The sequence below is a fragment of the Carassius auratus genome, unplaced genomic scaffold (assembly GCF_003368295.1).
Source record: "Carassius auratus strain Wakin unplaced genomic scaffold, ASM336829v1 scaf_tig00216162, whole genome shotgun sequence".
NCBI lineage: Eukaryota > Metazoa > Chordata > Actinopteri > Cypriniformes > Cyprinidae > Carassius > Carassius auratus.
The window spans coordinates 434482-448768 of NW_020528435.1; the positions used below are offsets into that span (position 1 = coordinate 434482).

At 38.4% G+C, this 14287-nt stretch overlaps 1 protein-coding gene across 1 annotated transcript in view; it reads right to left on the minus strand.

The window, feature by feature from the left end:
* The window catches only part of LOC113097255 (espin), an 84844-nt gene extending 77358 nt beyond the window's left edge, over window positions 1-7486 (minus strand). The window contains exons 1-2 of the mRNA XM_026262472.1: window positions 7120-7486; window positions 3812-4005 (exon numbers count right to left, since the gene is read on the minus strand). Of these exons, the coding sequence (XP_026118257.1) occupies window positions 3812-4005; window positions 7120-7413 (488 nt within the window). The 5' untranslated portion in view covers window positions 7414-7486. The remainder of the gene's footprint in view (window positions 1-3811; window positions 4006-7119) is intronic.
* Between the last annotated feature and the right edge of the window lie 6801 nt (window positions 7487-14287).

Consider the following 14287-nt stretch of genomic DNA (forward strand, 5'->3'; position numbering starts at 1 on the left):
AATGGGGCAGAAGTAAAAAATTCAGAAAACTCACTAGTAAAATTACTTCCAACATTAGGAGGCCTACAGATGAGAGCACAGAACAGCAGAGATGAATTAGACTGTAATGTACTGTACTTAAATCGATGAAAAAGTTTGAACAGAAACTGATTGAATATTGAGTGATTGTTTAAAAACCATTGCAACCCTACCACCTTTACCAGCAGATCTTGGGGTACTAATAAAACAACAGTTCAGTGGACAAAGTTCTTCAAAAGATGACAACTCGCCAGCACCGACTCAATTCTCTGTCAAGCTCAAAATGTCCAGATATTAATCGCATTTTAATCGCATATAAATATTTGACCTGAGAACAGTGAGAAGTTTTTTTTTTTCCACATGGATTTATAGTATACCATTGAATAATGACTGAATACATAAGCTAAAGCAACAAAATATTGTTTATTTCTTTTCAACCAAGTCTAGCAGACCAGTGCAATTTTTGCCATGAAGTGTAGCAATAGCATATTTAGAAACAATTTAGAAATAATACATTTCAAAAATTCAGGAAGCTTATAGGTGCTGGAACCTTCTGTAAAGTGTTTTTTAAGTAAAACACAATACTGTCAATTACATTCAGAACATTGGAAACACTGACTATTAGAAAACATCTCTCTGTTGCTTCAGAGGCCATAACATACTAAGTACAACTCTCAATAACCTTGGCCAAAACAATAAAGAGTTCAACATAAACTGTTGCACCAACAAAATAATACATAGTTCAACATAAAGTGTAAAGTCCACACTAGCTGCTATATGTTTTGTGTTGAGGTGATACTTGAGACTCGATGTGCTGCGGTGATGTGCGAACACTAGTTGGTGCTTCAGTATAATCGGTCCGCCGAAACTCATCCAGTGAGAAACGTTCCGCGGTGCAAAAATAAGTTATTAAAAATGCGGCAAATTTTTTTCTGTAACTAATTAATCTTAATTAACACGTTATTTTTTGTGTAATTAATTAAACTCAATTAACGCGTTAAAGTCCCGGCCCTAATTAAAGTTTTATTGCAAACAAAAATAGAGGAGTGAAAAAACGCGAAAACAGGGAGATGTAAAGTATAATCCCGTTAACGTCGCAACAGGTGAAAACCCTCCAAGCTCATATTATCCAGAGAAAGCTCCATTGAAGACTGTATGGAAGACGCAATTGCCCTTCTGATTCTCTCACGAACACCACCATGATTACCTCTCTTCCTGCGGCGCTTCCTTAAGTGAGGAACACAGCACGGTAATCGGCGAGCACACTCCAGCACGGGTTGGTTGAACGAGGATTGAGAATGCAGAATGGGGCACAATCCACGGTAATCTCCCATATGACTTTTGATATTAATTAAAGCTTGCCGATCTTAGGTGAGCACTGAGACTGCATGGAACCAATGCAAAATCATGCATAAAACGAACAGCCCAGTTGTGAAACTGAGGCAAACATAAGACAGAGAGACGGCGCCATCTTGGAAATGTGTGTCAACTTCTGTCAATGCATGTGTTCAGACCATCACAAACTTTTAACCTTTTTCCCATCACAGTGCTGACATGTTATGTGCCAGAGCTGTCGCTGTTACCTTAAACTACAAGTTGGTGGCACTCACTCAAACTTTGTTTAATAAATCTATTTACATTTTCTAAATTTCTACAATATAGACAGCAATTTGTACCACCACAAATACATCCAGGACTAATAACTGACCTATGCTGGGTTTAAAGATAGTGGACATTGATCTTGGCAGCAGGCTCCAGTGTGGATTGTCTATCAGCAAACAAGATAGTCCTCATATACAGCAGGAAATTAGGTGTAATCATATTTGTCTTTAAAAAATCATTACGCACATTATGGCTTTTGAAGCCAAGAGCCCTTCCTAATGGAATTAATTTTTCATATCAAACAGTGACATTGCTAAACTGGACGTTGGATACCTTGTAATTATTGCTATTAGACAAACAGTGCTATTTTTATTGCTCACATTTACAAAAAAACAAATTTTCACCTTTTGGATGATTATATGGATTATATAAAATCATATTTATATACATAAAATGGCTTATTATTCACTATGTACTTATTCTATTCACTGTGTACTCTACCATATAGCGTATTAATTACAAAGCCAATTCCAAAAAAGTTGGGACGCTGTACAAATTTACATTTATTCATTTAGCATCTCAAAAAAGTTGGGACAAGGCCACGTTTAGCACTGTGTGGCATCCCCTCTTCTTTTTATAACAGTCTGCAAACGTCTGGGGACTGAGGAGACAAAGTTGCTCAAGTTTAGGAATAGGAATGGTATACCATTCTTGTCTAACACAGGCTTCTAGTTGCTCAGCAGGTCTTCTTTGTCGCAACTTCCTCTTTATGATATGCCAAATGTTTTCTATGGGTGAAAGATCTGGACTGCAGGCTGGCCGTTTCAGTCCCCGGATCCTTCTTCCACGCAGCCATGATGTTGTAATTGATTCAGTATGTGGTCTGGCATTGTCATGTTGGAAAATGCAAGGTCTTCCCTGAAAGAGACGACGTTTGGATGGAAGCATATGTTGTTTTAGAACTTGGATATACCTTTCAGCATTGATGGTGCCTTTCCAGATGTGTAAGATGCCCATGCCACACACACTCATGCAACCCCATATCATCAGAGATGCAGACTTCTGAACTGAGCGCTGATAACAACTTGGGTTGTCCTTGTCCTCTTTAGTCCGGATGACATGGCGTCCCAGTTTTTCAAAAAGATCTTAACGTCTTTGATTCGTCTGACCACAGAACAGTTTTCCACTTTGCCACAGTCCATTTTAAATGAGCCTTGGCCCAGAGAAAATGCCTGCGCTTCTGGATCTCTATTTAGATATGGCTTCTCTTTTGACCTATAGAGTGTTTGCCGGCAACGGCTATTGGCACGGTGGATTGTGTTCACCGACAATGTTTTCTGGAAGTATTCATGAGCCCATGTTGTGATTTCCATTACAGTATCATTCCTGTATGTGATGCAGTGCCGTCTAAGAGCTGAAGATCACGGGCATCCAGTGTGGTTTTCCGGCCTTGACCCATCTTGACTTCTGAGAGACAGTCCCACTCTGAGGGGTTCTTTTTACACCCAATCATGTTACCAATTGACCTAATAAGTTGCAAAATGGTCCTCCAGCCGTTCCTTATATGTACATTTAACTTTTCCGGCCTCTTATTGCTACCTGTTCCAACTTTTTTGGAATGTGTAGCTCTCATGAAATCCAAAATGAGCCAATATTTGACATGACATTTCAAAATGTCTCACTTTCAACATTTGATATGTTAACTATCTTCTATTGTAAACAACATATAAGTTTATGAGATTTGTAAATGATTCCATTCCTTTTTTACTCACAATTTGTACAGTGTCCCAACTTTTTAGCAATCGGGTTTGTATATAAGGTTAAGTTTTCCAGCCAGCATCAGAGTACAAGGCTATAATATAAGGCAGAGTATTTTTTTCCTTCTGCACATGCAACATCTGGGCATTCGATGAGCAGTTTTGTTTTTTGAAATTTTTAGTGTGCACACAATGAAAATCACACTATTTATAATAAAAATTCCAAATATGCAAATTAGGATGCACCTAACAACACTGTTATTCCATTTCCAAAACTTAGACCTAATGATAATATAAGAACACTCATAATAACATTCATGATTCCTGTAAAATGGTTAGAAAAGTGCTTGAATTATTAAAAATAAACAAATAAATGAATAAATAAAAACAAGGTCCCAGTACGAAACTGTCCCAATATTAGAGAGTGATCTTACTGTGGGCTGTGTTCCAGTAGCAGCCTGAGTGAGGATAAGTCCCCTTTAGCTGCCGTATAATGAACAGGCAACGCCCCCGTATCCGTGACAACAGTAGGATCCCCTTCCCCACTTTTCAGCAACCAATCAATGATCTCATGATGGCTGAAGCGAGAAGCCAGATGCAGGACAGTGGCCCCTGAGCTGTCCTTATCCTGTAAACAACACAGTACATAATATATTTAAAAAATACCATACATTAACTAACAGTCAGCTGGAATACAGAAATATATTTCAATGGTAAATTTCTAAATTGTTCAAAGGCAACAATCTGCAAGCTACATGTTATACATGCTGCATGTTATACAGTACTGACGAGGAACATGGGTGTATTTCAACAGATTTATTTGTAATATATAAGACAAAATATGAATAATTTTCAGGCACATATGTTGACCCAGGGTCTCTACTGGATCATATTTAACTGACCAAATATTTTGTAGTCATTCATACTTGCAGTGCAGATATGAAACACAATAATGTAATGTGAAGCCCTTCCGCAGACGCTTCACTCCCCATTGATGGCAGCATGTGCACCGAAGTAAAAAAGGACAACAGCAAGAGCTCCAGTTACTTTTTCATTATGAAAAACACATTTCTGAAATAATGAAGTGAGGTGTACAACTAGACCTATTGACTTTCTCCAACAAAACAAATTCTAGTATATCTGCAAATTTATTTTTAAGGTATTTCATTATAATACCTAACAACAAAAGTTCATAGACTCAGATGAGGACTAATGAAAAAGTAAAGGATTAAGTAAGGTTTTTTTTACTTATTTATTTTGAAAACTTACTTCTGGCTACAGATTGTGCTACAACTAATTGAGCCTTTATTTCAAATCTACTACATTTCAAACAGAAAATACTGTATGTTTCACCTACTGAGAATGATATGTGATCTACAGAGTTTGCGGATCTTCATTAAGTTTGCGGATGACATGACTTTATTGGGTCTCATTAGCAACAAAGGTGAGACAAACTACAGGAGAGAAGTGAGCCGCCTGGCCGGGTGGTGCAGTGACAACAATATCTCTCTGAACATGGAGAAGACGAAGGAAATTGTTGTTGACTTCAGGAGAGCGCACCCTCAGCATGTTCCTCTGACCATCAACGGTGCGACTGTGGACAGAGTGAGCAGCACCAAGTTCCTTGGTGTGCACATCACAGAGGACCATCTCCTGGACCGACAACACTGTAGCACTGGCCAAGAAATCACAACAGCATCTCTACTTCCTCTGCAAACTGAGGAGAGCCAGAGCCCCACCCCCCATCATGTACACCTTCTACAGAGGCACCATCAAGAGCCATCACTGTGTGGTATGGCGCCTACAACGCGTCCTGTCGAAAGACTCTGCAACGCATAGTGAGAGCAGCTGAGAAGATCATTGGTGTCTCTCTCCACTCTGTCCAGGAAATTTACGGAACAGCAACTGGATAAAGGCACAGATGTGGCACTTCTATCTCATTCCATTTAAATATTTTCTTCTTCTTGGTTTGCATTTGCAGGATAGAACTGTTTGCTCTTAGCACTAAAGGAATGCTTCATTCCATACTTATACTTGCTGCACGAATCACACACTTGACTCCTGAAAAAGTGTTTTATCCAAGGCACGCTCAAGTGGCTAAACTGAAGTCACACTTAGTAGGATCTCGAGAACACTTGAGTAAATTCTCTGACCATGATACTGAAGGCTAAATGACTTTTATAAGGATCTCCTACTAATGAGATGAGATATCTTATTAGATGAGGTGATGAATGGGCCATGAAATCAGTTTATGCCTCAGTGTGGGTGCTGAGCATACATTGATGGGTGTGTTTCTGTGTCTTCATTACACTTCATTAGATAGCTTTATTTATGTCTTGTCAGGTTAAAAGCACATCAAGTTTAAAGGGATAGTTCACCCAAAATTTAAAATTAGCCCATGACTTACTCACCCTCAAGCCATCCTAGGTGTACATGACTTTCTTCTTTCAGACAGACCCATTCAGAGTTATAAGTATCCCACATGGCTCCGGGAGTGATTAAAGGTCTCCTGTAGCAAACTGATGTTTTTTTTTTTTTTTTTTGTGAGAAAAATATCCATATTTAAAACATTATAAACTGTAATCCCCAGTTTCCGTTAACTGTCGTATGCACGTTCATCCCGGGTGGATGACGTAAGAAGTATGCATGGCGCATGTGCTGGTGAGAAGTGACGAATGTGGAAGCAGAGAGACAAAACAAAACAAAACCCTGGTCATGGATTAGAAGTACAAAATGAGGATTTGTAAAGAAAATGAAAATGACAGAGAATATCCAGCCAAGAGGAAACTGGTTTTCCTTTGCTAAAATAAGGAAACTTTGCTTCCTTTGATTCTGTAAAGAAATGTTGACTAGCAATGGCATCTGTCCGGAACGCTTCTACGTAACACAGTTAGCCCAAGCTACAGAAAAGTGGTTATAATGTTTTAAATATGGATATGTTTCTTAAAAGAACACATCGATTCGTATCTGTATGAGGCACTTTTTTTATTAAGGATGGATGCACTTTATTGGACTTCTTTTGAACTTTTGAAAAGAAACACCTCCCCACTGCCATTATGAAGATTGGAAAAGCCAGGAGAATTTCAATATAAATCTGAATGGATCTGTCTGAAAGAAGTAAGTCATGCACGAAGGATGCCTTGAGGGTGAGTAAATCATAGGCCAATGTTAATTTTTGGGGGAAATATCCCTTTAATGACTTTAAAAGCCAAATTCAGCATGACAGTGGGCTCATCACTAATGGGGGGAAAGGTGAGATTGAGTAAAAGGGTCCCAGAGTATTGTGGAGGCCTGCAGCTAATTTTTCCCTAACTCACTAAATAACATTAAACACCACCACAAGATGTGAATGTCTGTTTTAACTATGTACAGAAAAATATCTTGATCCACGTCCAATTGTGTGAAATTATGGGTAATTTTTGCCAATTTCACCCAGTATTTTTATGTTAATATGCTGCAGTTCTGTATGCTAATGACAATATCTGAAATTATTAGCTATACTTATTATAATTATTATACTTATATACTATATATATATTTGTTCAAATGTTACAAATTGTTACAAATGCTATAAAATGCTAATCATTGAAATTAACCTATACTTTTTTCTTTTTTTTTCTCCCGCAGAACACCCACTGTACCCTACTTTATATGTAGTCTAATAATTGTCTGGGATATGTTGTTGATACTTTATATTTACAGGGACACTGTTACCCTTGAAAGTCTTCGTAAAGATACTCACGGCCGCTCGACATCCTCCGTGCGTCACGAGCCACTGTAGGCAGGTCAGGTTGCCGGTGGCTGAGGCGTCATGCGCTGGACTTGCGCCGTTCCTCGCCAGGCTGTTCGCCGGTAAACCCGCTTCCTCAACCAAATACCTCAGACAGGTGAGCTTCCCCGCTCGAGCTGCGTGGTGTACGGGAGTCGCTCCCAACACATCTTTCACATCACTGTTCAGGACCTTCTCCGCTAACTGTACCTTTAGAGTTTGTACATCCCCTTGCCTTGCTGCGAGAAGTGTCCTCTCTACCACCATGATGATCGCAGCGCCTCCAAACAAATGACTATAAGCGCACCATTACGCGTCAGTTAACAAGTCCACGCGCGTGTTCCGCGCAGCCAACGGTCAGCGTTACTTTATTTTGTTCTGTCCATCCCTCTTTGTTTGTATCACCACACCATAAAGGTATCGACCTACACCTAAGAAATATATTCAGATGATATATTATTATTCATTATATGGCATAAAAAAATAAAAATAATAATAATAATAAATAAAAAACACCCCCATTCACCGCGTAGCTGTTAACTAAGAAAACCAGCCAAGCATTTCATTACGGTCTTACTGGTCGTCAACGCATCCAATGGCTATAGCTACCGATCTTGTCTGTGCTACATTTCACCTGTTGCGTTGCTTGATTCAGGTAAACACACAGACTAACAAAATAGTAACACCGCAACGCGTCTGCTTCAGATCAAGTAAATGGGCTGCTCGTTCAGAAGTCTTGAGGGACTGAACTTGTGAATAATCCATTAAGGGGAGGAGAACTGTAACGTGTTGGCCTCACTTAAATCGGCTCAGATAATAAAGGGATAGCGCGTCATGATGGTTTTTTGTTGTACGAGCAGGATTCACTTGTCTGGTTTAATTATTTTCTAAAACAAGGTTATTTATGCATATATTGGTTTGTTTCTTTTATATTTCTTTAAACATGATTTCTGATTTGCAGAAGAATGTTTCATGTTTTCTCTGTTTTGTTCATACATAAAATGCAGATGACGAACTAGACTTACTAATTCTTTGCTGTGATGTTAATTGATTGTGAGTCATAAAAAATGATAGGGGGAGACCGGGTATGGTTGTAACACTTTTTTCTTCAGCACATAAAATTACCTTTTTTAGGCGACACGTCTAAAACTTTTTGGCAAAGTGCCCACATTTTATACTACAAATGTCAACGATTTAAATGTATTAAACTATATCACAGACTTTGTGAGATGATGACAAATACCTACCCTACATACTGGGGTAAGTTGTAACAGGTAGACAAAATATACAAAAACTAAGGGTACTCCAAGTGATATGCCACAACAACAGTTTTATTTTAAATGAATGGCTGCAACAATACATATGTGTGAATATGGGGAGTGTATGAGTATATTGTGTGTTTTTGTGGATGTGTGCCTTTGTGTGTGTGTTTGTGTGTGCATGTCTGTAGGTGCACATTCATATGTGTGTGTGTGTGTGTGTGAGAGAGAGAGATTTTTTTTTTTTTTTTTTTTTTTTGAGATTTTAACATCTTTATTTATACAAACAAGATTTCTCTACAATAGAATAAAAATTTTTAAAAAAAAATAAGTTATGAGTCATTTCATGAAAACCATTTAACTCAAACCTATACCACAATACCACATATCGTCTACAACAGAGCACAACACATCTTTATAACACCAGATGAAAATGAATTCCTCTATATTATTGATAGAAGAATAAAAATCAAAATCAACCTTCAGTCTGGCTTTCATCATTCTGACAAACAAAGTGCTAGCATCACAATCAAGAGACCCATCTACTTTATTTCTCCTGCTAATATAAATAGCCATTTTTGCTTGACCTAAAACAAAATTAAAAAGCTGGCATTTCTGTCTGTATTTTTGACTGTATCTATATCCCAGAATAAACATCTCTTTAGTGAAAACTTCTCCAAACATTGTGAACAATTGTTGTAACAATGTAAAAAAATTACAAAGTCTGCTACATTCTGAAAAACAATGATACACTGTTTCCCTTTGCAAACAGAAAGGACAATTTTCATTTACATTAGCATTAATAACAGAGATAAAAGCATTGACAGCCACAATTCCATGTAACACTCTCCATTGTAAATCCCCGACTTTTTTCGTTAGGGGTGGTTTATAAAGAGTTCTCCACTCAGGCTTGACCTCATCATCAAGCCCGAAATGTGCTCTCCAGGGAGTATCAACTCGCCCATTCAATTTGTCTTTATTTAAAATCTTGACCAAAGACTTATACATAGATTTCCCTGTCATTGTGACCACATTATTTGTGAGAGTTTCTGTTAACTCTAGCATTGGACCAGAGCAGTTTTTAAAATCAGGAGCAAGAATTAATGAGGGGAATATATCATTACTATCCGGTTGACAATGTCCATTACAATATTCCTTGCACAAGGAGATTTCAGTCTTTGTGAGTTCACCTTTCAAACTGTTAAGTAAGTGATTTACAGTCCTAATAGATCGGACTCCTATATGAGAGGCTAGTTTTTCAGTGTTAGACAAGTTTGGGCCAGTCATATCAAAGACATGTTTCAGAGTAACAACTCACGCTGAAATGAAACGCTGTGCCATAAAAGGCCCAGCTAAGAGTTCGATGTTAAAACGTGTCCCATACAGCACTGGCAACCAAAACAGTGAATCACTGCTGGTCCTCACTTTCTGGAACATCCCCCACACAGTAAACACCCCCTGATAAAACTTAGGAAGGTTGCAAAGTTTGCGGGTCTTCAGATCCATTAAAAATAATGACTGAGCTAGGCCCAAATTCCCACTTTGGCTCAATATGGTGTGGGCCAAGGGTCTCCAGACAAGGTTTTCTGGTCCAAACAGAAGTCTCTGTATAAATTGAAGTCTGAAAGTAGCACCTCTACTAGCGAGATGAACAAGTCCTTGACCCCCTTCTTCCTTGGGCAAAAACAAAAGGCACTGTGGGACCCAATGTAAACGATCCCAAAAAAAATTAACTAACACTGCTTGAATTTTTGCCAGCAACTGTGCGGGAGGATCAACACACATCAGGCGATGCCACAACAAAGATGACACTAGGTTGTTGATCACTAATACACAGAGATGGGACCAAGTCACACATGTGCAAGTCTCAAGTAAGTCTCAAGTCTTAACCTTCAAGTCTCAAGTAAGTCCCAAGTATTTTTTTCTTGGGCAAGTCAAGTCAAGTCAAGTCACAAGCTATGTCAAGTCAAGTCCAAGTCAAGTCACCTTAATATTGTTATTTTACCTGCAGAATCTGATCTTAATAAAGTTAAAAGACAAGATATAAGTAACTGTCAGTAAATTAAAATAATTTGGATTTGCATTGTAAATACTCATGTTCAGTAAAATACATCATGGAATCAAACAAAATTGTAACTTCCTAAAATTATTTATTTTTCACTTCTGCCAACAGTGTTTGAAATGTTTTACATTTTCAACATTGAGTCCATAAAACTAAACATCCAACAGACTCCTCTCTGAACACCCCTCTCTCTCTCTCTCTCTCTCTCTCTCTCTCAAACACAGTTTACATACAACATTAAACTGTTACATTTATCCTCTCTCTCTCTCTCTCTCTCTCTCTCTCTCTCTCTCTCTCTCTCTCAGAGTATAGAATATAAATATGACGTATTTTCAGTTGTTTCATACTTTTTTTTTATGTACAGTACAGACCAAAGGTTTGGACACACCTTCTCATTCAAAGAGTTTTCTTTATTTTCATGACTATGAAAATTGTAGATTCACACTGAAGGCATCAAAACTATGAATTAACACATGTGGAATTATATATGTAATTATATACATAACAAAAAAGTGTGAAACAACCGAAAATATGTAATATTCTTGGTTCTTCAAAGTAGCCACTTTTTGTTTTGATTACTGCTTTGCACACTCTTGACATTCTCTTGATGAGCTTCAAGAGGTAGTCACCTGAAATGGTCTTCAACAGTCTTGAAGGAGTTCCCCGAGAGATGCTTAGCACTTGTTGGTCCTTTTGCCTTCAGTCTGCAGTCCAGCTCACCCCTAAACCATCTCGATTGGGTTCAGGTCCGGTGACTGTGGAGGCCAGGTCATCTGGCGCAGCACCCCATCACTCTCCTTCTTGGTCAAATAGCCCTTGATGCCTTCAGTGTGACTCTACAATTTTCATAGTCATGAAAATAAAGAAAACTCTTTGAATGAGAAGGTGTGTCCAAACTTTTGGTCTGTACTGTACATAACAAAAAAGTATGAAACAACTGAAAATACGTCATATTTATATTCTGTACTGTATATATATATATATATATATATATATATATATATATATATATATATATATATATATATATATATATATATGTATGTATGTAATATGCACTTGTCATGATTGGGTAATCGCGGCAGCTACATTTGTTTTTCTGATTAATTGTTTTGCTCTATGAGAAAGACAAGGTAACAAAATATTTGGGGCTTATGCCCCCTTAGCCCAGCCCTAGCGCCGCCCCTGGAATGCGTTTTTTTGACGGCCTGCTAGCGGATCATTAGGGGCTGTTCACATCACGTCTTCTGTGCGCGCAAGTTCGTTATTTCCAATGTAGGCGCGCGGTATGCGCGCTCATAATGAAAGCAACGCGCTCAACATCTAAACTTTTCAGAATGCCGCAAGCGCACCGCAGGTCATGTGACAATAACTAACCAATCAGCTTCATCCTTTCTCGTATCAACGTTGAAAGCTCAGCTAAGAAATCCATTTATCCTTTGCTGAAATTTCCGCGTTTTCATTGAGAGAGAGCGTGTAATGGATGCTTAGCAACGACAGACGCCCCAGGAGCACTTCTGCCCGAGCGCTTTGGAAAGAAGTAGAAAGCGGCGCGACTAGCGTTTTCCACGCGTTTTTAGGCGCGAACTATTGAAGACAAAAGCGATGACCCTCGGTACCTCTCAGGCTGACATGTTGATGTGATGTGATATCTGATTTAAGTGGGCATGGTGTGTGTAAGGTAGAGAGGGCATGACTGATGATAGTGTCCTGATCCAGTCACGACGCTATTCTCAGCCTGCGCTCCAGCTGAGTAATCAACTTTATTTTAAAAAATAATTTATATATTTTATATTCAAACTGAAAACATGATGTAATTAACACTCAAGTCATTCAAGTCATCGTGTCTCAAGTCAAGTCAAGTCCCGAGTCTTTAACTTCCAAGTCCGAGTCAAGTCTCAAGTCCTAAAAATAGCGACTCGAGTCGACTCGAGTCCAAGTCACCAAGTCACAAGTCCCCATGTCTGCTAATACACGCCCCCTAAAAGACATGTGCGGTAAAATCCACTTCCATTTCTTAAGACGTCCTTCAATTATTTCTAAGACATTATCCCAATTTTTACACACAAAAGAATGGTTTCCTAAAAACACACCAAGATACTTAAAACCACCCTTAACCCAAGACAACCCATTAGGCAATACAGTCTTTTTAACTAATTCAACACCAAAAGATATGGCTTCACTTTTTCCCCAATTGACTTTTGCAGATGACAAAACACTGAAATCATTTATACACTTAACAAGAACATTAATGTCATCTTGAGTCTTGACAAAAATCACCACATCATCAGCATAAGCAGATAATTTAAACACAGAATTGCAACCAGGAAGAAATACACCTGAAAGGAGCCTTCTTAATTTGTGTAGGAAAGGCTCGATGGCTAGAGAGTAAAGCATTCCAGAGAGAGAGCAACCCTGCCTAATTCCTCTCTGAACCTTAAAAGGAGCACTCAATCCTCCATTAATCTTTAGTAAACTCTCAATGTCTCTGTATAAAACCTGGATCAAGGCTATAAAACCTGGACTAAAACCAAAAGCTTCCAACGTTTGCCATAAATAATGATGTTCAACTCTGTCAAACGCTTTTTCTTGGTCTATTGAAATTAAACCAAGTTCACAACCCAAAAAACTGGAGAAGTCCAAAACATCACGAATTAGAATAATGTTGTCTGAGATCAATCTGTTAGGAATGCAGTATGTCTGGTCCACATGTATAGTCTGCTCCATTGCTTTTTTCAGTCTCATGGCTATTATTTTGGAGAGCAGCTTGTAATCAGTTGACAGTAAAGCCACTGGTCGCCAATTTTTAATCTCTTGCAGGTCACCTTTCTTAGGAAGAAGAGTAAGGATCGCCCTCCTGCAGCTTAGTGGTAAAAATCCTTTTTCAAGACTGTCCCTTAGCACAAGTAACAAGTCTTTACCAATTTCATTCCAAAAAACTTTATAGAAGTCCGCAGGAATCCCATCAATACCTGGAGACTTGCCACTCTCTAGGCTCTGCAGTGCGGCATATAATTCAGCTTCTGAGATTGGAGCACCCAGCTCCATGTTAGTCTCCTCTGAGACCTGTGGTAAACCCTCATAAAAGCCCTGTGCTTCTTCTTGTATGTCTTGAGACTCTTTCTTGAACAGCTTCTCATAAAAGTCAACAGCACATTTACGAATCTCTGCAGATTCATGCAGTAGTTGTCCGTTATTGTTTCGCAAAGAATGGATGAGTCTCCTTTTCCCATTCTTTCGTTCCAGAGCAAAGAAAAAATGAGAAGGAGCATCCATTTTAACCACATTTTGAAAACGCGAACGGACCAAAGCACCTTGAGCAGAAAAACCCAACAGGTTGGACAGAGTTGTTTTTTTCCTTTTGAGACTTGTAAAGTGTTCTTTTTCTCCCGTGGAGTCTGCCAACTCTTGCAGCTCCGCTATTTCATTCTCTAAGGCTTTCATAGATCTGTTCATATCTTTAGTCACATTTAGAGTATATTGTAAACAAAGCTGTTTAATTTTACTCTTTCCTATGTCCCACCACTGTTGCAAAGAAACATATTCAGATTTTGTATTTTTAAAACCATCCCAAAAAAACTTAAAAGTATCTCTAAAAGAAATGTCATCAAGCAAAGCTATATTAAAATGCCAAAAAGCACTATTACATTTCACATCTTTGATAAAAATTGAACACTGAACCAAAGAATGATCAGAAATACCAACAGGATGTATTGAACAATTTCTCAGAACATTTGTTTGATGTTTGAAACAATAAAATCGATCCAGTCTAGCTAAAGACAGAGAGTTATCTTTAGCATGAGCCAAGTATATTGATGCT